Raw genomic sequence first — 22,312 nt, 5'->3', positions numbered from 1 at the left:
CGCGGGGACAAGAAATAACGGGGGGGGGTGTCGTTCCTACGGAAAATCTCCGCCTCCCGCGCTCTCTTCCCTCCCCGTGCTCCCGGCGGACGGACGGAGGACTCCGGGTTGGGCCGCTCCTACCGACAAGGGGGGTGTTTGTTAAGCGCTGACCGTGTGCGAAGCGCCGGGGAGGAGACGGGGTCGTCGGGTCGTCCCCCGGGGGGCTCGCGGTCTTCACCCCCATTTGACGGACGAGGGAGCCGAGGCCCGGAGGAGCGCAGAGGCTCGCCCGGAGACGAGCGGCGGAGCGGGGATCGGAACCCACGACCTCCGACTCCCCAGCTTCTCCCCGCTCGCGTCCCCCGGGGAACGGTATTTATCGGGCTCGCCGCCGAGCGCTGTACCGAACAGGTGGGAGAGTCCAAGGGAGTCAGCGGATGCACTCGTTCGGGCGTGCTGATCGGGCGCTCCCTGCGCGCAGAGCAGCGTACTGAGCGCTTAGGATCGCGGCGATCTCCCGAGTGGGCGGCGGCGACCGACAGGCCGACGGATGACGGGGCGAAGGCCGCGGGGAGGTCGGAGGGAGCGAGGCCTGACGTCGGGGCGCGAGGGGCGGCCCGGAGATTGGCTCGGGAAGTCGGCTGGTCGCGGAGCGGGACGCGGAGGGCGGGGGCGCGACCCTTAGGCGTGGGGTGAGCTCGGGTGACTCCCCGCGGACGGGCCCCGCCCCGACGGGACACCGCTCCCTTCCGTCCCTCGGCCCCCGGGAAGCTTGGCGTCGCGGGCCCCGCGCGGGGGGCCGAGACCCCGGACGCGAGCCGATCCCGCCTCTCTCGAGGGACGCGTCCTCGTTCGGTTGTATTTATTGAAGCGCGGGGCACCGTACTGAGCGCTTGGGAGAGGACGAGACAACAACGGACGGATGCCCTGCCCACACCGGGGTCACAGTCTAGAGGGGACGGGGAAACGACAAGCCTGCGGTCGGAGCGGAGCCGGAAACGTGACGGGGAACGAGAGGCCGATGAGCCGCGGACGCCGTGGGGCCGGGGGGGGGGGGTCGGTGGCCTCGTCGGGGCCGGGAGGGGTTCCCGGGTATCCGGGGTCCCCGCGGGCCGTTGGGCGCGGGGGTCGCCCCCGGGGAGACGATCCCGCCTGCCCGGGCCCGTAGTTCGGCTGGCGGCGAGCGATTCAAAACCCAGGAATGCAAACCCGGGGGCGGGGACATCTCGCGGAGGAGCGGAGAAAGCCGCGAAGGGTCGGGGCGGGCGGGTGGGGAGGGGCGTTTCTGTGCTTCTTGACTTGGGAGTTTTCCCGGACCCTCCCGGCGGGGAGAGCGCGGCCCGACCGCTCCCGGCCTCCTCTGCTCCGGCGGAGGGACGGACCCGGAAGGGGGGGGGGGGGCCGAACGGTTCCCGGGGGGAGAAACCCGGCGGCGGGTCCCGCTCGGGAAGGCCGGCCCCCGCCGTGGGCGCCCCTCCGCCCTCGAGGGCGGTGGCCCCGTGACCCCGGGCCGGTCTGGACCCGGGGGGGGGGGGCGGGGGAGGCCGCGGGAGGGAGGCCGGGCCATCTCAGGGCCCCCCCCGCCCCGGCGGCCTCGGGCGCTCCGACCCGATCCCGGCTTCCGGGGGAGCGGAGGGGGGGGACGGGGGACGGGGGGAGACGACGGCGTCCCCCGGGGCCCCACGGCTTCTCGCACGCCACGCGCGGACCCGGGGGAGCCCGGGGCCCGCCTCCACCCGGGCGTCGGGCCACCGGCCCCGGGGGACGCGGACCGGGGGGGACGGACGGAGACGGCGGGGGACGGCGGGAGACGGCGGCCGGGCCGGGCCCCTACAGGCCCCCGTGGCAGACGTACTTGATCTCCAGGTACTCGTCCACCCCGTATCTGGAGCCCTCTCGGCCCAGGCCCGACTGCTTGACGCCCCCGAAGGGGCACTCCACCGCCGACAGGAGCCCCTCGTTCACGCCCACCATGCCCACCTCCAGCTGCTCGGCCACGCGCCAGATCTGGGCCGGGTCCCGGGAGTAGAAGTAACCTGGGCCGGGGGCGGGAAGACGCGGCGGTGGGTTCGGGGGGCGGCGGGGGGGGGGGGGGGGGGGTGTCCCGGAGAGACCGCCTCTCCTTCCCCTTTCCGCGCGGGGCCTCCGCCCTTCCTCCCTCTCGTCCCGGTCTCCTCGCCGTCCCTCGATCTCGCCTCTCTCGCCCTCCTCCTGTCCTACCCCCTCCCCCTTCAGAGCCCCCCGCCTCCTCCGAGAGGCCTTCCCCGACTACGCCCTCCCTCTTCTCCCGCCCCCCCCCGCGCCGCCCCCGGCCCCCCCGTCGCTCCTCTCGTTCGTTCGCGGCCCCCACGGCCGTACCCGCCGTCTCCCACTGTCAACGTCTCCGGCCCTCTGCGGCGGATGGCGCTTAACGGGGTGCGGGGCGCCGCACCGAGCGCCCGGACGGTGCGGTTCGGCAGCCGACGGACCGTCCGGACGCTGAGCCTCCCGGGGGCGGGGAAGGGGTCCGTCCGTCGTGGCCCTGTACTCTCCCGAGCGCTCGGTACGGCGCTCCGCCACCCAGGAGGCGCCCCGTAGGTACGACTGACGGCGGGCGGGACTCACCTGCCAGGCCCACGTCGGCCGCGTTGGCGACGGCCAGGGCTTCCTCCTCTGTGTCGAACCTGCCGGACGGAGAGATGGGGGTCCCGGTCGCCCGTGATCCGGGGCGGGGGGGACGGCCGGACCCCTCTCTTCCCTCGGCCCCCCCAATAACAATAGTATTAAAGCGCTTACTACGTGCCACGCACCGTCCTAAGCGCCGGGGCGGATACGGGGAGATCGTCCCGTACGGTCTCCGGCCCCGGAGGAGGAAACCGAGGCCCGGAGAGGCGAGGCGACTCGTCCGAGGTCACGCGGCGGACGAGCGGGCCCGCCCTCCCGCCCCCCCTTGCCCCTCGGGCGAGCCGAGGGTCACCGGAAGCTCCCGCCGACGCCCTGCGCCGTCCGCCTTCCCCCGACCCCTCGACCTCCGCGCCGGGGCCGGTTTAGTGATACGACGAGGGCAGCGGGCGCTCACGACGCGGGAGGCGCCGTTCCGAGCGCTTGGGGGGGGGGGATCGGGTCGTCGGGCCGCCCCACGTGTCCGCCCCCCCCCCCGCCGCCGCGTCCTTACTTGATGACCGGAGCCAGGGGGCCGAAGGTCTCTTCCCGGGAGCAGAGCATGTCGGCGGAGACGCCCGTGAGGAGGGTCGGCTCGTAGAAGTTCGGCCCGGCCCGGTGCCGCTTCCCCCCGGTCACGACCGCGGCCCCTCTGGACAGCGCGTCGCTCACGTGCCTCTCCACCTGCGGGAGAGGGACGGCCGCTGCCGGACGAGGCTCCCCGACCCCGGGAAGTCGTCCCGCCGGGCCCGGTCGGTCGGGGACGCTACGGGGAGGAACGGGGAAGGCGCCCCCCCCGCCCCCCCACCCCCCGGGCCTTACGCGGAGACGTTCTCCACAGCCAGGCTCCCCTCTCTACCGGGCACCTGTCCCACCCCGCGCCCCATCGCGAAGCCCTCGGGGTCAGGGGGAATCTTTCAGAGAGGAAGAGGCCGGACCGGAGGACGGCCGGGGCCCCCGTTCCCTCCCCGGGGCCCGCGTTCCCCGTCGCCCCCGGACTCGGGGCGGAAGGATTCGCTTCACCTGCCGGTCTCTCACCCTCCCGGTCTCTCCCGCCGCCGGGTCCGGAGAAGGGACCGAGGCCCGGGCGCCCCCATCCCCGCGCCGACCCCTCCCGTACCTTCTCCACGGCCTTGTCGTTAATGAGCGGGCCCTGGGTGGTCCCCTCGTCGAATCCGCCGCCCGGGCGCAGCTCGGTCTCGATGGCTTCGGCGAACTTTTCCACGAAGGCGTCGTGGATCCCCTTCTGGACCAGGAAGCGGTTGGGGCAGACGCAAGTCTGGAAGGAGGCGACGGAAGGGAAGGGGCGTCGCGACCGCTCCGTGGAAGCGCGTCGGGGGGGGGGGGGGGGGCGCCCGGCCCCGGGACTGTTACGTTGGACTCTCCCCGGCGCTCAGTACGGCGCTCAGGGAGTCCGCTCTCCCTCCCTTTGGTTTGGGTGGGGGTGGGGGGGGGGGGGTCTTGACCCCCGTGCCCGGTCTCAACCGAGAACCGGGGCAGCTCCCCGCCCGGCCTCCGCTCTCGACGGGGGACGTTCTTCTGCCGCCTCCTCAGCCTGGAGGCTCCTTTTGATTTTTGGCGGATGGCGGGCCGGGCACCGTACTGAGCGCCGGGATAGACACCGGCTGGTCGGGTCGGACACGGTCCCCGTCCCCCGCGGGGCTCAGGCTCCTAGTCCCCGTTTCGCGGATGAGGTAACCGAGGCATTGAGAAGAAGAATGACGACGACGGTATCCGTTTAAGCGCTCGCTCTTCATTCGGTCGGATTTATCGAGCGCCTACTACGTGCGGGGCACCGGACTAAGCGCTCGGAAGGGACAAATCGGTAACGGGGACCGTGGGCCGGGCCCCGTCGCACGCGCCGGGGCGCCGGGGTCGGCCCACGTGGGGCTCACGGTCTCAACCCCCGTTTTCCAGACGAGGAAACGGAGGCACCGAGAAGCGGAGAGACGCGGCCGGGCGGCGGAGCCGGGATCGGGACCCAGATCCTCCCGACGCCCGGGCTCCACCCGCCGGGCCGCCGGGCTTCTCGGGTAAGCGCCCCGCGGGGGGCCGGCCGAGGCCGGGGGCGGGGGGGGGGGGGGGTCCGGGGGCCTACCTGGCCGGAGTTTCGATACTTGGAGGCCAGGGCCCCGGCCACGGCCCGGTCCACGTCGGCGCTGTCGAAGACGATGAAGGGGGCGAGGCCCCCCAGCTCCATGGACACCTTCTTCACCGAGTCGGCCGCGTAGCGCAGCAGGATCTGCGAGGGTCGACCGCCCGCCTCGTCTCCGCCGCCCCCCGGAGGGCCCGGGGCCCACCCCCGGGGCCGAGCGCCCTCCTGAGGGCCGTCCCCGCCGCGGAGGGGACCGGGGGCCGGGGAGGCCGACGGGCCCGGGGCCCGCCTCCCGTGCCCCTCTCCCGCCCCGGGGGACCCCCGTACCTTTCCCGTGGCCGTGGAGCCGGTGAAGGAGATCTTGGCCACCAGCGGGTGGGTACAGAGCGCCTCCCCGACCTCCCGGGTCCTGGGCCGAGAGCAGGGGATGACGTTGTAGACTCCCGCCGGGATCCCCGCCCGGCAGGCCAGCTGAAAACGGAGGCGGGCTCAGAGGGGCGCGGGGAGCCGGGTCCCCGCCCCGTCCCCCCTCACGCCGGACCGCCCCTCCCCTCCCCTCCCCCCCCCCGGTGTCCGGGCGGGGCGCCGTTCCGAGCGCCGGGGGGACCCGCGGGGTCGTCGGGCCGGCCCCCGCTTCATCCCCGTTCTCCAGACGGGGTCGCCGAGGCCCGGGGAAGCGACCCCGCCCGCCGTCGCCCAGCCGCCGGGCGGCGGGGGCCGGCCGTCGGACCCGCGACCCCCAAGCCCGGGCTCCCGCCACCGAGGCGCGCCGCTCCCGCGCCGCCCGGATGCCCGGCCGCCTCCCTCGGGTGGAGGGAGAGCGGATCCCGAAGGGATCTCTCCTCCCGCGGGCCCGGCCCTCGGCCTGCTCCTGGCGCCGACCGGGGGAGCCGTCGAGCGCCGGCGGGGGGCCGGGCGCCGCGCCGCGCCCCGGGGCGGACGCGAGCGAGGCGGTCCCCGTCCCGGCCGGGGCTCGCCGTCCGGATCCCCGTTTTGCGGAGGAGGTCGCCGAGGCGCAGGGTAGGCGCTCGGCGGGCAGCGGCGGGGCCCGAGGGACCGCGGGTCGGGGGGACCTGGGTTCGGGTCCCGGCTCCGCCTCCCGTCCGCTGGGGGGCCTCGGGGGAGTCGCCCCGCGGCTCGGGGGCCCCGGCGCCCTCACCTTTACGACGGGCATCGAGACGCTGGCCCGGCCGACCCCGTCGGCTCGGATCCGCCCCGGCGCCCGGCCCGCGGCGGACGCTTAAACGCCGCGGGGCGCCGGAACCCCACCCCCGCGCCGTCCCGCCGCTCCTCCCCGCCTCTGGGAAGGGGCTGCCGTCAACGGGCGGGGCGGGTGGCGAACCCGGGACCCGCGGGCGCCGCGGTAAAGGAAGACCGGGGGCCGGGAGGCGGAGGACTAGACGAGAAGCGGCGCGGCTCGCTGGAACGGGCCCGGGCTTCGGAGTCCGAGGTCACGGGTTCGACCCCCGGCTCCGCCGCTTGGCAGCCGCGGGACTCGGGGCGGAGCGCTTCTCTGCGCCCCGGTTCCCTCATCTGTAAAACGGGGACTCGAAGCGCGTGAGCCCCACGCGGGACCACCCGACGACCCCGGATCTCCCCCAGCGCTTACAACGGTCGGCGCCTGACAAATACCGACGTTTCTTTTTTATTTGAAGGCCGAACGGGGACCGAGACGTGCCGCCTCACCGGCCCCCGGACCGAGGCGATCCCCGGAGAGCGCTCACGGCGCGGGGAGCCCCGGGAACCGCTCCGGGGCCGGAACAGGTGTCCCCCGTCCTTTTCCGGAGACCTCCCGTCGGCGCGGGAGAAAGGAGAGAGCCGCCGGACGGCTCCTCCCGGCCCGTCGCTTTCGGGCCGGGCCGGGGGGACGGACGAGACGGACGACTCACCTCGGCGAGGGCCAGGGCCGACAGGGGGGTGTCCTCCGCCGGTTTGACCACCACCGTGCAGCCGGCGGCCAGCGCCGCGCCCACCTTCCGCGTGATCATGGCGCTCGGGAAGTTCCACTGGTCCCCCGGAGGAGAGGAAAGAGGCGTCGGGACCGCGTGACGGAGGCGGGTCCTCCGGCAGACCCGGCCGCCGGACCCTCTCCCCCGACCCGCCGGTGAGAACCGCCCCCCCCGCCCCCCCCCGCCGCGTCGGCCGTCGGGAGGTCGCGGGGAGGGAAGGCGGGTCAAAAGAAGGCGCAAGTCGAAGGTGAGCCCCCGCCACTGACCGGGGTGATGACGGCCGCCACTCCGACGGGCTGCTTCAGCACCAGATTCCGCCTGTTCCCGGCCGGGGCGGGGATCACGTCCCCGTAAATGCGCCGGGCCTCTTCCGAAAACCACTCCAGGAACCGGGCCGAATACAGGACCTCCCCCTGGGCCTCTTTGAGGGGTTTTCCCTGGAATCAAACCGGGAGCGGCCATGAAGGGGTGCCCGGGCCGGTCGGGGTGGTCTTTTCTATTTTTAATAAACACGGACTTCACGAGGTTCGGGTTCCGGGCCCAGGCCGGCCTCCGGCTTCTCGTCTCGGTCCCTCCGCCTCTCTAGGCCTCGGTTTCCCGATCGGTAAAGCGAGGATAATCCCCGTAGGGACGTCGGGAGGATACAAGGGAGGAGAAAACATTCGGGAAAGATCCGAGCGCGCTTCGAGGCACCGCGAACGCCTTCCGTTTTTTCGGAGCTCCCTTCTTTCTGGCCTAAAAGGCTACCTCTGTCTCCCCGAAGCTCCTAACCGGAGGGCTCCCAGTCTTCAGAAGGGCTCGTCGACGGCGGCGGACACGGGATAGAACTCAGCCTGCGACGCCCGTCCGCGTCGGCCCTTTCCGTCCCCGCGCGATTATCTCGCACCGCTCTGAGAAGCCTTTCCGCGCTCGCCCTTTTTGGCTGTTCCGTTTCGGCGCGACCGTCTCGCACCGGCGGTTTTGTCGCCGACCGTGGCTTTGCTCTGGCTCCGTCCCCCCCCCCCCAGCTCCGCTTCGGTGACGAGCCCAGTTTGAGACGGGGCCCCGGGCGCGTCACCCACGGAGCGTGTTTATTCGTAGAGATCGAGCGCTTACCGTGGGCGGAGCGCTGGACTGAAAACCTCATTCCCCCGGTTAGACCGTAAGCCCGTCCCAGGGCAGGGACCGCGTCTATCGTCTATCCCGTTCCCCGCCTGTCCGTTCCGAGCGCTCGGTACCGCGCTCTGCACGTGGTAAGCGCTCGGGGGATACTACGGAAGGAGTGAATCTAGGGAAGCAGCGGGGCTCAGTGGAAAGGGCCCGGGCTTGGGAGTCAGGGGTCACGGGTTCGACTCCCGGCCGTGCCACCTGTCGGCGAGTCACCCCTCCGGGCCTCAGCGACCTCATCTGGAAAACGGGGATTAACTGTGAGCCTCCCGTGGGACCACCCGATGACCCCGCGTCTCCCCCGGCGCTCGGCACGTAGCGAGCGCTTAACAGACACCAACGTTGTTATTATTCCGTTCACCCCAGGGAGTGAGCACCTGATAAACGCCGCCGATATTATCGTCATCGTGTGTGGTCGTCGTCGTCCCCCCCCCCCCCCGCCCCGGGTCGGGACGGTCGGTCGGGTCTAGGAACGATCACGGTGTCTCCGTTAGGCGCTTACTACGTGTCCAGCGCCGGGGTCGATACCCGTCGGTCGGGTTGGACCCGGTCCCCCGTGGGGCTCCAAGTCCAAGTCGGCGGGGGACGACGGGCACGGGATCAGGCGGAGAAGCCAAGGCGCGGCCAAGTGAGGTGACTTTCCCCGGGGTCACCCGGCGAGGGCGGGATTAGAACTCGGTCCCTCCGACGCCCGGGAAGAGTCTCGTTGAGACCCCTCCGGTTCGACGCCCGTCCCTTGGAAGGAGGATCACGGAGAGCTTCCCCGGGCCGCCTGGGAGGATCTCTACGGCGGTCTCCTCGTTAAAACACGGCTTTCCCTTCTGCTTTCAAGGTGCTTAGGACGGTGTGCCGCGGCCAGAGGTGATGATGATGATGATGATGATGATGATGATGATGACGATAACAGCGCCAGTGCCCCGCCCACGGCGAGCACCCGACAGATAGGACCGAATGAGCGAACGGCGGTGTCCGTTAACGATAACGATAACGACAGTGTCGGTATCCGTTAAGCGCTCACTATGTGCCGGGCGCCGTTCCAAGCGCCGGGGGAGAGCCGGGGTCATCGGGTCGTCCCCCGCGAGGCTCCCGGTCAATCCCCGTTTTCCACAAGAGGGAACCGAGGCCCAGAGAAGCGAAGCGACTCGCCCACAAGTCAGCTAAGTGGCGGAGGCGGCGTTCGAACCCCCGACCCCCCCCGAGCCCGGGCCCCCTCCGCCGAGCCACGCGGCGCCGAGCACCGCGCGGGACCCTCTGGCCGGCGCCACTCACGTTCTCCGCCGTGATGATCCGGGCCAGGTCGTCTTTATTCTGGATCATTAAATCGAACCACTTGCGAAGGAATCTGCTCCTTTCCTGAACGGGAAATAATAATGATGATAATAATAATGATGATAATAATAACGACGACGACGACGTCGGCATGTACATCACCCTATTTATTTTGTTAACGAACTGTCCGTCGCCTCGATCCTACGCGGTCGCCGTTGTCTTCACGAGCCGTTCCCCCCCGCGACTCGACTCGTCGCCGCCGCTCTCGTCCGTCCGTCTCCCCCGACGAGACCGCGGGCCCGTCGGACGGCGGGGACCGGCCCTACCCGTTGCCGACTCGTCCGTTCCCGGCGCTTAGTCCAGTGCCCCGCGCCTAGTAGGCGCTCAATAAATACTACTGAACGAACGAACGAACGAAGCGCCTACTAGGCGCAGAGCGCCGTTCTAAGCGCCGGGACAGACACAGCGATGATAACGTCGGTATCCGTCAAGCGCTCGCTACGTGCCGAGCGCCGTTCTAAGCGCCGGGGGAGATCCGGGGTGGGGGGGGGAATCGGGTCGTCCCACGCGGGGCTCCCGGTCTCCATCCCCATTTGACAGATGAGGGAACCGAGGCGCGGAGAAGCGAAGCGACCCGCCCACGGTCGCGCAGCCGACGCGTGGCGGAGCCGGGGTCAGCGGTTCGTCCCGCGCGAGGCTCCCGGTCTTCGCCCCGGACGAGGTCCCCGAGGCCCGGAGAAGCGGGGCGACCCGCCCACGGTCCCCCCGGCTGCCGAGGGGGCGGCATTCGAACCCGCGACCCCCGCCCGCCCAGCCCGGGCTCTCCCCGCTGGGCCGCGCCGCCGCTCTAAGAGGCGAGGACGGCGGATCGCGGTTCCCCTTCCAGGGCGGTTGGTGACGGCGCTCCCGGATTCCGGGCGCTCGGCACGGCGCTCAGCGCTCGGTAAATAGCATCGAACGAGTAAACCGTTAACATCAGCGCTGATGATAACGATGGCGACGATGACCGCGGCGGTCTGAGCCCCGGAGATGTGCTCGCGCACCCCAGCATTTAGCGGAGCGTAGCACTTAACCCCGTCCCCGTCCCCGTCCTCGTCTTCATCGTCACTCTTTGATGGCTCAGGCCGGGGCCGTGCCCCCAGCGGGCCTGAGGAGAAGCGGCGCGACTCGGCGGAGGGAGCCCGGGCTGGAGCGTCGGGGGTCGCGGGTTCGAATCCCGCCTCGGCCCCCCCCCCGTCGGCCGGGCGACCGCTTCCCTCCTCTGGGCCCCGGTGACCTCCTCCGGAAAACGGGGATGAAGGCCGGGAGCCTCACGCGGGACACCCCGACGAGCCCGGATCCGCCCCGGCGCTCAGAACGGCGCTCGGCGCCTAGGAAGCGCTTAATAGCCACGTTGTTGTTGTGATTACACCCCCGGGCTTGGGGGGGGGGGGGTCAGAGGTCATGGGTTCGAATCCGGGCTCCGCCGGCCGGGCGGCCGCCCCGCTTTCCCTCCGCCGGGCCTCGGCGGCCTCATCCGGGAAACGGGATGAAGACCGGGAGCCCCACGCGGGACAGCCCGACCCCCCCCGGGGTCTCCCCCGGCGCTCAGAACGGCGCTCGGCACGTAGTAAGCGCTTCACAGATACCAACGTTAAGATCGTCGTCGTCGTCGTCATCCTTCTTCTTCTTCTTCTTCTCCGTCTCCCTCCCCCGACCCCGGACCGCCAGCTCGTCGCGGGCAGGGACCGTCAGTCTTTAGGGCCTGGTCGTCGTCTCCCGAGCGCTCAGCACAGCGCTCTGCGCCCAGCGGACGCCGCTCGGATGTGATCGAAAGAAAGAGAAACGAGTCCTCCGCCCCGGGGCGGAGACGTCTCTCCCCGGCAGAGATCTCCCCGGCCCGGTCCTCCCAGAGACTCCTACCGGTCCAGTCGTCGTCTCCCGAGCGCTCAGCACAGCGCTCTGCGCCCAGCGCACGCCGCTCGGATGCGATCGAACGAAACGCGAGGGACCCCCCCACCCCCCAGCCCCCCCCCAGCCCCCCCCCCACCCCGGGGCCGGTCCCCGCAGCCCGGAGGACACGTGACCTGCGCGGGGCGCGCGGCCCAGGCCCGGCGGGCCTCCCAGGCGGCCGCGACGGCGGCCCGGGCCTCGGCGGCGCCGCAGTCGGCCACCCGGGCCAGCGGGGCGCCGGTGGCCGGGTCCCGCACGGCGAAGGCCGGGGCCCCGGCGGCGGGCCCGGGCAGCCACGAGCCGCCCACGAAGGCGGCGGTGCGCAGCAGGGCGGCGGGGAGGCGGGCCGGCCCGCACAGCCCTCGCCGGGGCAGCCCGCGCGCTCCGGGGCACCGGCGGGCGAACGGGGACGACGAGGACCAGGACGACGAGAAGGACGAGGCCGGAGGCCGCCGCGGAGGGAAGCGGCCGGACATGGTCCGCGGGGCGGAGGACGGGACGGGGCCGCGCCGGACCGGGAGCCGCGGGGGCCGCGGGGGGCTAAGGGGGCTAAGCGGGGCGCCGGGCGGGGGGAGGGGGCGGGGCCGAGGACGGGGGGCGGGGACGAACGGGATTGGACGGGGCCGGGGAGCGAGTGGGCGGGGACGAACGGGATTGGGCGGGGCCGGGGGAGGGTGGGCGGGGACGAACGGGATTGGACGGGGCCGGGAGCGAGTGGGCGGGGACGAACGGGATTGGACGGGGCCGGGGAGCGAGTGGGAGGGGCTGGGGGTGAGTGGGCGGGGCCGGGGGAGGGCGGGCGGGGACGAACGGGATTGGACGGGGCCGGGAGCGAGTGGGCGGGGCCGGCGGTGAGTGGGCGGGGCCGGGAGCGAGTGGGCGGGGCTGGCGGTGAGTGGGCGGGGCCAGGGTCGAGTGGGCGGGGCTAGGAGCGAGTGGGCGGGGACGAACGTGATTGGACGGGGCTGGGAGCGAGTGGGCGGGGCCGGCGGTGAGTGGGCGGGGCCGGGGGAGGGTGGGCGGGGCTGGCGGTGAGTGGGCGGGGACGAACGTAATTGGACGGGGCTAGGAGCGAGTGGGCGGGGACGAACGTGATTGGACGGGGCCGGGAGCGAGTGGGCGGGGCCTCCGGTGAGTGGGCGGGGACGAACGTGATTGGACGGGGCCGGGAGCGAGTGGGAGGGGCTGGCGGTGAGTGGGCGGGGCTAGGGGAGGGTGGGCGGGGACGCCGGTGATTGGGCGGGACCAGGGTCGAGTGGGCGTGGCTAGAGGCGAGTGGGCGGGGCCGGGGGCGGGTGGGCGGGGACGAACGGGATTGGACGGGGCCGGGAGCGAGTGGGAGGGGCCGGCGGCGAGTGGGCGGGGCTAAGGGTGGGTGGGCGGGGCTAGCGGTGATCGGGCGGGGCCAGGGGAGGGCGGGCGGGGACGCCGGTGATTGGGTGGCCAGCGCCCGGGCTTGGGAGTCCGAGGTCATGGGTGCGAATCCCGGCCCTGCCCCCTGTCAGCTGGGTGACCTTGGGCCAGTCACTTCACTTCTCTGGGCCTCAGTGACCTCCTCTGTCAAATGGGGATGAAGCCTGGGAGCCCCACGTGGGACCACCTGATGCCCCTGGGTCTCCCCCAGCGCTTAGAGCAGTGCTTGGCACGTAGTAAGCGCTTAATAAATGCTGTCATTATTATTATTATTATTATTATCATTCTCTGGGCCTCAGTTCCCTCCTCTGTCAAATGGGGATGAAGCCTGGGAGCCCCACGTGGGACCACCTGATGCCCCTGGGTCTCCCCCAGCGCTTAGAGCAGTGCTTGGCACGTAGTAAGCGCTTAATAAATGCTGTCATTATTATTATTATTATTATTATTATTATCATTCTCTGGGCCTCAGTTCCCTCCTCTGTCAAATGGGGATGAAGCCTGGGAGCCCCACGTGGGACCACCTGATGCCCCTGGGTCTCCCCCAGCGCTTAGAGCAGTGCTTGGCACGTAGTAAGCGCTTAATAAATGCTGTCATTATTATTATTATTATCATTCTCTGGGCCTCAGTTCCCTCCTCTGTCAAATGGGGATGAAGCCTGGGAGCCTCACGTGGGACCACCTGATGCCCCTGGTTCTCTCCCAGCGCTTAGAACAGTGCTCGGCACCTAGTAGGCGCTTAACAATGGGGAGCGGAAAGAGCCCGGGCTTCGGAGTCCGAGGGCATGGGTTCGAATCCCGGCTCTGCCCCTCGTCGGCTGGGTGACCGTGGGCCAGTCACTTGACTTCTCTGGGCCTCAGTGACCTCATCTGGAAAATGGGGATGAAGACTGGGAGCCCCACGTGGGACGACCCGATTCCCTTGTGTCTACCCCGGCGCTTAGAACAGCGCTCTGCACATAGTAAGCGCTTAACAAATACCGACATTATTATTATTATTATTAACAAATGCCAACATTATGATTATTCTCTGAGCCCCGCCCACCCGGCCCTAGCTCCGCCTAATCACCGGTAATCATCATCATCATCATCATCATCATAATGTTGGTATTTGTTAAAAGCTTACCCTGTGCCAAGCACTTTTAATAATAATAATAATAATAATAATAATGTTGGTATTCGTTAAGCGCTCACTATGTGCCGAGCACCGTTCTAAGCGCTGGGGGAGACACGGGGGGAATCAGGTCGTCCCACGTGGGGCTCCCGGTCTTCATCCCCATTTGACAGATGAGGTCACTGAGGCCCGGAGAAGTGAAGCGACTCGCCCACGGTCCCCCAGCTGACGAGGGCCCGAGCCGGGATTCGAACCCATGACCTCGGACTCCAAAGCCCGGGCTCTTCTCCACTGAGCCAATGTTCTAAGCGCTGGGGAGATACAAGGTGATCAGGTGGTCCCACGTGGGGCTCATAGTCTTCATCCCCCCATTTGACAGATGAGGGAACTGAGGCCCAGAGAGGTGGCTTCCCCAAGGTCACCCAGCCGACGAGCGGCGGAGGCGGGATTCGAACCCGCGACCTCTGACTCCCCAGCCCGGCCTCTTGCCACTGAGCTGCTTCTTTAATGATGTTGGTATTTGTTAAGCGCTTACTGTGGGCAGAGCGCTGTTCTAATAATGATAATAATAATAATAATAATGATGTTGGTATTTGTTAAGCGGTTACTGTGTGCGGAGCGCTGTTCTAATAATAATAATAATAATGTTGGTATTTGTTAAGCGCTTACTATGTGCAGAGCGCTGTTCTAATAATAATAATAACAATAATAATAATGTTGGTATTTGTTAAGCGCTTACTATGTGCAGAGCGCTGTTCTAATAATAATAATAACAATAATAATAATAATAATGTTGGTATTTGTTAAGCTCTTACTATGTGCAGAGCGCTGTTCTAATAATAATAATAATAATAATAATTATAATAATGTTGGTATTTGCTATGTGCAGAGCGCTGTTCTAATAATAATAATAACAATAATAATAATAATAATGTTGGTATTTGTTAAGCGCTTACTATGTGCAGAGCGCTGTTCTAATAATAATAATAATAATAATAATAATGTTGGTATTTGCTATGTGCAGAGCGCTGTTCTAATAATAATAATAACAATAATAATAATAATAATAATAATGTTGGTATTGGTTAAGCGCTTACTATGTGCAGAGCGCTGTTCTAATAATGATAATAATAATAATAATAATGTTGGTCTTCGTTAAGCGCTTACTATGTGCCGAGCGCCGTTCTAAGCGCCGGGGGAGATCCGGGGTCATCCAGGTTGTCCCACGTGGGGCTCACGGTCTTCATCCCCTCTTTCGTAATAATGTCGGTATCCGTTAAGCGCTCACTACGCGCCGAGCGCCGTTCTAAGCGCCGGGGGAGATCCGGGGTCATCGGGTCGTCCCACGGGAGGCTCCCGGTCTTCATCCCCATTGGACAGATGAGGTCACTGAGGCCCGGAGAAGTAAAGTATGATATCCCGAGTGATGCGTATTAGTAATAGAATTCCTAGTTATAATAGCGCTTGCCGAATACCATCGCTATTACGACTGCCATTATCATTCCTATTATTGAGATTAAATACGACTGGCCGACTCTCCCCATCTCCATCCCTTCCTCCTCCTCCTCCTCCTCCTCCTCCTCCTCCTCCTCTCAGGGGCGGAAAAAGCGTTTTGCACCGAAGCTCACTGTGGGCGGCGGGTGTGTGTCTGTTTATTATTCTGTTATTGATGATGACGACGGCATTTATCAACGGCCCGCCGTGTGCCAAGCACTGCTCGAAGCGCTGGGGCAGACACAGGGTCATCGGGTTGTCCCACGTGGGGCTCTCGGGCCTCATCCCCACTTTACAGCCGAGGGGACCGAGGCCCAGAGAAGGGCAATGACTTGCCCGAGGTCACACGGGCGGCGGAGCCGGGATTAGAACCCAGGCCCTTCACAGACTCCCAAGCCCGGGGTCTTTCCTCTAAACCACGCTGCTTTTAGGACAGCGCTCTGCACATAGTAAGCGCTCGATAAATAGGATGGAGCGAACGAATGAATGAATGAATGAATGAGTGAGGGCTCAATAAATGCGATGGAATGAATGAATGAGTGAGTGAGACCTCAATAAATAGGATGGACGGAATGAATGAGTGATGAGGGCTCAATAAATAGGATGGAATGAATGAATGAATGAAGGAATGAATGAATGAATGAGTGAGGACTCAATAAATACGAATCGAGGAAGGAAAGTGAGGGCTCAATAAATAGGATGGAATGAATGAATGAATGAGTGAGTGAGAGCTCAATAAATAGGATGGAGTGAATGAATGAGTGATGAGGGCTCAATAAATGCGATGGAATGAATGAATGAGTGAGTGAGGGCTCAATAAATGCGATGGAATGAATGAGTGAGTGAGTGAGACCTCAATAAATAGGATGGACGGAATGAATGAGTGATGAGGGCTCAATAAATAGGATGGGATGAATGAATGAACGAATGAATGAATGAATGAGTGAGGACTCAATAAATACGAATCGAGGAAGGAAAGTGAGGGCTCAATAAATAGGATGGAATGAAAGAATGAGTGAGTGAGTGAGAGCTCAATGAATAGGATGGAGCGAATGAACGCGTGATGAGGGCTCAATAAATAGGATGGGATGAATGAGGGAGGGCTCACTAAATAGTCAGAGGCCATGGGTTCAGATCCCAGCTCTGCCACTTGTCAGCTGTGTGACTGTGGGCGAGTCACTTCGCTTCTCTGGGCCTCGGTGACCTCGCCTGGAAAACGGGGACGAAGACCGTGAGCCCCACGTGGGACGACCCGATGACCCCGGCTCTCCCCCGGCGCTGAGAACGGTGCTCGGCACAGAGTAAGCGCTTAACAGAGCCCAGCGTTATTACGGAGAGGCCACGTGGCTCGGCGGGAGGAGCCCGGGCTTGGGAGTCAGAAGTCACGGGTTCGAATCCCGGCCCCGCCACCTGTCAGCTGGGTGACTGGGGGCGAGTCACTTGGCTTCTCTGGGCCTCAGTTCCCTCATCTGCCAAATGGGGACTGTGAGCCCCACGTGGGCCCCACCTGATGACCCGTTGCTCGGAACGGGGCTCGGCACAGAGTGAGCGCCCGACAGACACCGACGTCATTATTATAGGGTGGAGTGAATGAAGGAAGGAACGAGTGAGGGCTCAATAAATAGGAGGGAGTGAACTGGCAGCCACCAGTGGTGGCTCCTCCTCCCTTCCGCTGCCTTCCCCATCTCCTCCCTCCTGGTGTGGGCGGCCCGGGCCCGGCCGCCGGGACGAGCCTCCGCCGGCAGGATGGCCGGGATGCGGCTCCGTCTCCTCCCCGGCTCCTGGTCCAGGTACAGGCGCCCTGCCGGGCTTTTCTCTTTCTCCCTGGGCTCATTCCCTGCTGAGTTCCGGAGGGGGAAAAGGTCAGGCCGGTAGAAGGACAATTTAGGCCCGTAGGATTCAGCGCGCGCTGCCTATGCGCTCGGAACGGACGGCTGGGTCACGGATTAGCGACCGACCCTGCCCGACGACGGGCTCACGGGCTAAACGGGGCAATTCGTTAATCGCCGACTTAATAACCCGCTGTAGTAAGCAGGGAGTGGTTAGAGCCCCGGCTCGGGAGTCAAAAGGTCGTGGGTTCTAATCCCGGTCCTGCCACTCGTCAGCTGCGCGGGACCTCGGGCAAGTCGCTTAATTGCTCCGGGCCTCTGTTCCCTCCTCTGGACAAGGGGGACGAGGCCTGGGAGCCCCGGGCGGGACCACCCGATGACCTTAATAACAATAATGTCGCTATTTGTTAAGCGCTTACTGCGTGCAGAGCGCCGTCCTAAGCGCTGGGGGAAACGCAGGGGAATCGGGTCGTCCCACGTGGGGCTCACGGTCTTCACCCCCATTTTCCAGAGGAGGGAACCGAGGCCCAGAGAAGTGAAGTGACTCGCCCACAGTCACACAGCTGATGAGTGGCAGAGCCGGGAGTCGAACCCGTGACCTCTGACTCCAGAGCCCACGCTCTTTCCACTGAGCCACGCTGCTTCTCTATCTACCCCCAGCGCTTAGAACCGTGCTCAGCACATACCAAGTGCTTAACCGATACCATTATTCATTATTATCATCATCGTTCTCTGTGCCTCCGTTCCCTCCTCTGGAAAATGGGGATTTGAGACCGTGAGCCCCCCGGGGGACGGGGACTGTGTGGTGAAGTGATTTGCCCGAGGTCACGGAGGAGGGGCAGGGTCAGGATTAGAACCCAGGTCCTCTGACCCCCTGGGCTCAGGCTCTTTCCGCCGGGCCACACTGCCTCTCCTGACCCGTCAGGGAATTCGACGACCCACAGCCCTAAACCGTCCAAATATCCTCGGAAGCGTCCCGGTGCTGGGGGGCGGCTGCTTTTGCGTCTTCGCGTCTCTTGCAGTGACGTCCGATCTGCTCACCCGCCGGCGCTTAGGTGGCGCGCGGCACGTCGCGAGTGCTCGACAAATGCCGTCGTTCTTATCGCTGCATTCATCGCGGCGTCCAGCCCAGTGCTATGAACGCGAATGCTCCGTAAATACCCCCCGTGGGTAACGGCTCGCGGATCTCTTCGGGGAGGCGGAGGGGTTGTAGGGACCTCTGCCTCTCTTTCGGGGGAGCGCTTCCAATCCATCGGTGGTATTTAATGAGCGCTTACCGTGCGCAGAGCGCGGAACTAAACGTTGGAGCCAGTGCGACACGATGGGGTCCAAGACGTACATCCTGCCGACGGGGCTCTTCCACGACGGTTAGGACACGACGACGAAATTCGGTGGGGCTTATTGGTCGCTTTTTTGATATCTGTTAAGCGCTTACTATGTGCCAAGCACCGTACTAAGCACTAGGGTAGATACAAGATAATCGGGTTGGACGCAGTGCCCGTCCCACACGCGGCCCGCAGTCTAAATGTCGTGGGGGATTCCGGTCAGCACAGCTGTGGGACCGTGGGCGAGTCACTTCACTTCTCTGGGCCTCAGTTCCCTCCTCTGGAAAATGGGGATTAACCGTGAGCCTCGCGTGGGACGACCCTGGATCTCCCCCGGCGCTTAGAACGGTGCTCTGCACATAGTGAGCGCTTAACCAATACCAGCATTGTTAACATTATTATTCTTGGGTCGGCCGACCTCTTGATATCATCGTGACGTTCTCCCATACGGATGGTGATGATAATCTTCGTATTTTTTTAAGCGCTTACCGGGTGCCAAGCACCGCGCTAAGCTACGGTACTGAAGCTACTTAATACTTTATTTTTTTTTGGATTAAGAATCGAAGGGGAAGAATGGGGTTGTCGAGTTTGTCCCCATCCTTGTCTCCTTTTGCCGTTAGCCAGACCGGCAAAAACAGAAGGGGAAATTGAGGTGCTGAAATGTTTTCCGTCTCCTCCGGAATCTTCTTTGGAGATTAGGAGGCTTAAATCCGATTTAACCCCACTCGCTACCTTCTGGTCTCCACAGTCTCCCCTCTTGTATCTCAGCACCGTCGGCCTATAAATAATTTGTGGCGGGTTATATTTGAGTAAATCTCTCATCTGTTTCCAACCATCTGAGAGGAGGTTTTGCCTCAAGATGAGACTCTTTTATAAGGGGAACGAGGACAGTCGAAAGTTGGCCGTTTCATTTCTCTTTTGGCAACCAAATACGAACATCTACGTGGAGGGTTTTCCTCAAGATGAGACTCTTTTATAGGGGAAACGACGACAGTCGAAAGTTGGCCGTTTCATTTCTCTTTTGGCAACCAAATACAAGTACCGAAGTGGAGGTTTTTCCTCAACATGAGACTCTTTTGTATGGAGAACGAGGACAGTCCAAAGTTGGCCGTTTCATTTCTCTTTTGGCAAGCAGATACAAACATCTGAGAGGAGGTTTTTCTCAAGTTGAGGCTCTTTTAGATGGGGAACGAGGACAGTCCAAAGTTGGCCGTTTCATTTCTCTTTTGGCAACCAAATGCAAACATCTAAGTGGAGGTTTTTCCTCAAGATGAGACTCTTATATATGGGAAACAAGCACAGTCCAAAGTTGGCCATTTCATTTCTCTTTTGGCAACCAGATACAAACATCTGAGAGGAGGTTTTTCTCAAGTCGAGGCTCTTTTATGTGGGGAACGAGGACAGTCGAAAGTTGGCCATTTCGTTTCTCTTTTGGCAACCAAATACAAACATCTAAGGGGAGGTTTTTCCTCCGCGTGAGGCTCTTTTATATGGAGAATGAGGACAGTCCAGAGTGGGCCATTTTATTTCTCTTTTGGCAACCAAATACAAACGTTTGAGAGGAGGTTTTTCTCAAGTTGGGGCTCTTTTAGATGGGGAAGGAGGACAGTCGTAAGTTGGCCATTTCGTTTCTCTTTTGGCAACCAAATACAACCATCTGAGAGGAGGTTTTTCTCAACATGAGACTCTTTTATATGGAGAACGAGTCCAGGGTTGGCCATTTCATTTCTCTTTTGGCAACCAAATACAAACATCTAAGGGGAGGTTTTTCCTCAACCGTGAGACTCTTTTATATGGAGTACGACGACGACGACGGTCCAAAGTTGGCCATTTCATTTCTCTTTTGGCAACCAAATACAAACATTTGAGAGGAGGTTTTTCTCAAGATGACGCTCTTTTCTATGGGGAACAAAGACAGTCCAAAGTTGGCCATTTCACTTCTCTTTTGGCGACCAAATACAACCATCTGAGAGGAGGTTTTTCCTGAACACGAGACTCTTTGCTATGGGGAACGAGGACAGTCGAAAGTTGGCCATTTCATTTCTCTTTTGGCAACCAAATACTCAAGTGTGAGTTGCTGAGGGGGGGGGGGAGCTAAACTGTTCCCAGGTGCAGGCGATCAGCGTATTGATTAATCAGCTCCACCCACCTCATTCTTTCGGCCTGGGAACGGGCTAGCGTGGAAGAGGGTAACGGCAGCCCGCTGGGCTGGAGAAATCTTTCCCGTCTGAAAAGCGGGAAGAGAGCCGGAGCTTTCGTTTTAAACCAGCCGAGGGGATGTCGGCTCTAGACTGTAAGTCGGTCGTTGGCGGGGAACGCGTCTACCGGCTCTTTGTCGGATTGCACTCTGCCGACGCTTAGTACGGAGCTCTGCGTACGGTAAGGGCTCAGAAGATACAACTGGTTGACCGAGTTGATCCAGGCCACTGGGCTTAGAGGAGGTGAGCTAAAATATCGTGTTTATTTCAAAGTCTGTCGAAATCCGGGAAGACGTCTGTCTCCGTGAAGAAGCAAACCCGGCCCCCCAATCCAAAATTTACTCCTTCCTCCCAGGTCTCCCCAAATCACCCAGAGAGTTAGCAACGTCTTTATTTATTTACAGGTTTACAAGTTATTGTTTAGTCTTCTAAAATTTCCCTGCCTCCAGCTCACCGTGTTCGACTAAATAACCCGTCTCGGTGAAGGAGTCGGTCATCCCTCGATCTGGTCGGGGCTATGTGATTTTGCTCTGTGCTCGTCATTTATGTGCCTTTGATTGTCGTCTGTTACGACACATTCGGTTTAATGACCCGGCGTTCTGTCCCGTCAGACTCCAGCAATTTGAACTGTGAATAACGAGCCTGTTTCACTCACCTCCGGAGTTCCCGTAGAAGAGAGCGCAGCAGGGTGTGCCGTGAAAGGCCCCGTCCAGATTTATAACGATGATAATAATGTTGGTATCTGTTAAGCGCTCGCTATGTGCCGAGCACCGTTCTCAGCGCTGGGGGAGATCCGGGGTCATCGGGTCGTTCCCCCGTGAGGCTCCCAGTTAATCCCCATTTTCCAGATGAGGGAACTGAGGCCCGGAGAAGTGAAGTGACTCGCCCACAGTCACCCAGCTGACGAGTGGCAGAGCCGGGAGTCGAACCCGTGACCTCTGACTCCGAAGCCCGGGCTCTTTCCGCTGAGCCACGATTTATCCGGATAGTAATACCTTGTGGTGAGAAACGATGATGGTATTTGTTCAGCGCCAAGCCCCGTTCTAAGCGCCGGGGAAGATACGGGGTGATCGGGTGGCTCCACGTGGGGCTCGCGGTCTTCGCCCCCATTTTCCAGGTGAGGGGACTGAGGCGCGGAGCAGCCAAGTGACCCGTCCGAAGTCACACAGCCGATCAGTGGCAGAGCTGGGATTCGAACCAACAGGCTCCGACTCCCAAGGCCGGGCTCCTTCCGGGACTGCTTGTGTGCCGAGCCGGCACGGCCTACTGGAAAGGGCCCGGGCCTGGAAGTCAGAGGCGCCGGGTTCCGATCCCGGCTCCGCCACCCGCCTGTTGTGACCTCGGGCAAGTCACTTCTCCTTTCCCTCCTCTCTAGAAAGGGGTTGAAGACTGAGAGCCCTCCGCGGGACAGGGATCGTGTCCGACCCGACCCGCCACCCCGGCGTTCAGTACGGTCCCTGGCACGTAGCTTGACAGATCCCATTGCTGGTATTATTTTTGCCCGTAGTGGCAGAGCAGAGGTGTGGTTATCTGACTCTGGCCGTCCGTCGTTCTTCGGCGTGTTGTTCTTCTCTCCCGGGCAGACGCTGTCGGGGAGGGGCCGGCAGATCTTGCTTCAGAGCGAGTAGGAGGCGGTCGGCCTTGCGGGAATTGCCGACGGTCACGGGAAAGGCTTTCCAAGCCCTCGTTCCGATCCGCGGAGGGGCTCCGACGGGGTGGGCGGGAGAGGGGCCGGGCTTCCCGGCTCCTTTTCGGATCGACCTCCCCCGCAACCTCCCCTCCGACTAGCTCTCAACCCATTCCGGCTGACCTACGTTGCCCGGCTGACGGGGAGAGTCCCATTAAAATGCAGGGGAGAGGCGGGCTGGAAAACGGAAACGCACCTCACGGAGAATTTGGGGTTTCTCTTCTCCGTCCCCCCCGCGCCCC

The 22,312-nt window shown here is 63.8% G+C and overlaps 1 protein-coding gene across 1 annotated transcript; it reads right to left on the bottom strand.

Moving 5' to 3' along the window:
- Positions 1–807: 807 nt before the first annotated feature.
- Positions 808–11,543, bottom strand: ALDH5A1 (aldehyde dehydrogenase 5 family member A1). The gene is made up of 10 exons (XM_029053133.2): positions 11,148–11,543; positions 9,082–9,165; positions 6,933–7,103; positions 6,607–6,723; positions 5,045–5,188; positions 4,721–4,864; positions 3,743–3,901; positions 3,137–3,306; positions 2,587–2,645; positions 808–2,018 (listed from the first exon to the last, which is right to left on the bottom strand). Exons 1-10 carry the CDS (start codon positions 11,487–11,489, stop codon positions 1,813–1,815), a joined length of 1,596 nt encoding a protein of 531 aa, XP_028908966.1. The 5' UTR covers positions 11,490–11,543; the 3' UTR covers positions 808–1,812.
- Positions 11,544–22,312: the final 10,769 nt, after the last annotated feature.

The sequence above is a fragment of the Ornithorhynchus anatinus genome, chromosome X2 (assembly GCF_004115215.2).
Source record: "Ornithorhynchus anatinus isolate Pmale09 chromosome X2, mOrnAna1.pri.v4, whole genome shotgun sequence".
NCBI classification, from domain to species: domain Eukaryota; kingdom Metazoa; phylum Chordata; class Mammalia; order Monotremata; family Ornithorhynchidae; genus Ornithorhynchus; species Ornithorhynchus anatinus.
This window is presented reverse-complemented; position numbering and strand designations above follow the sequence as displayed.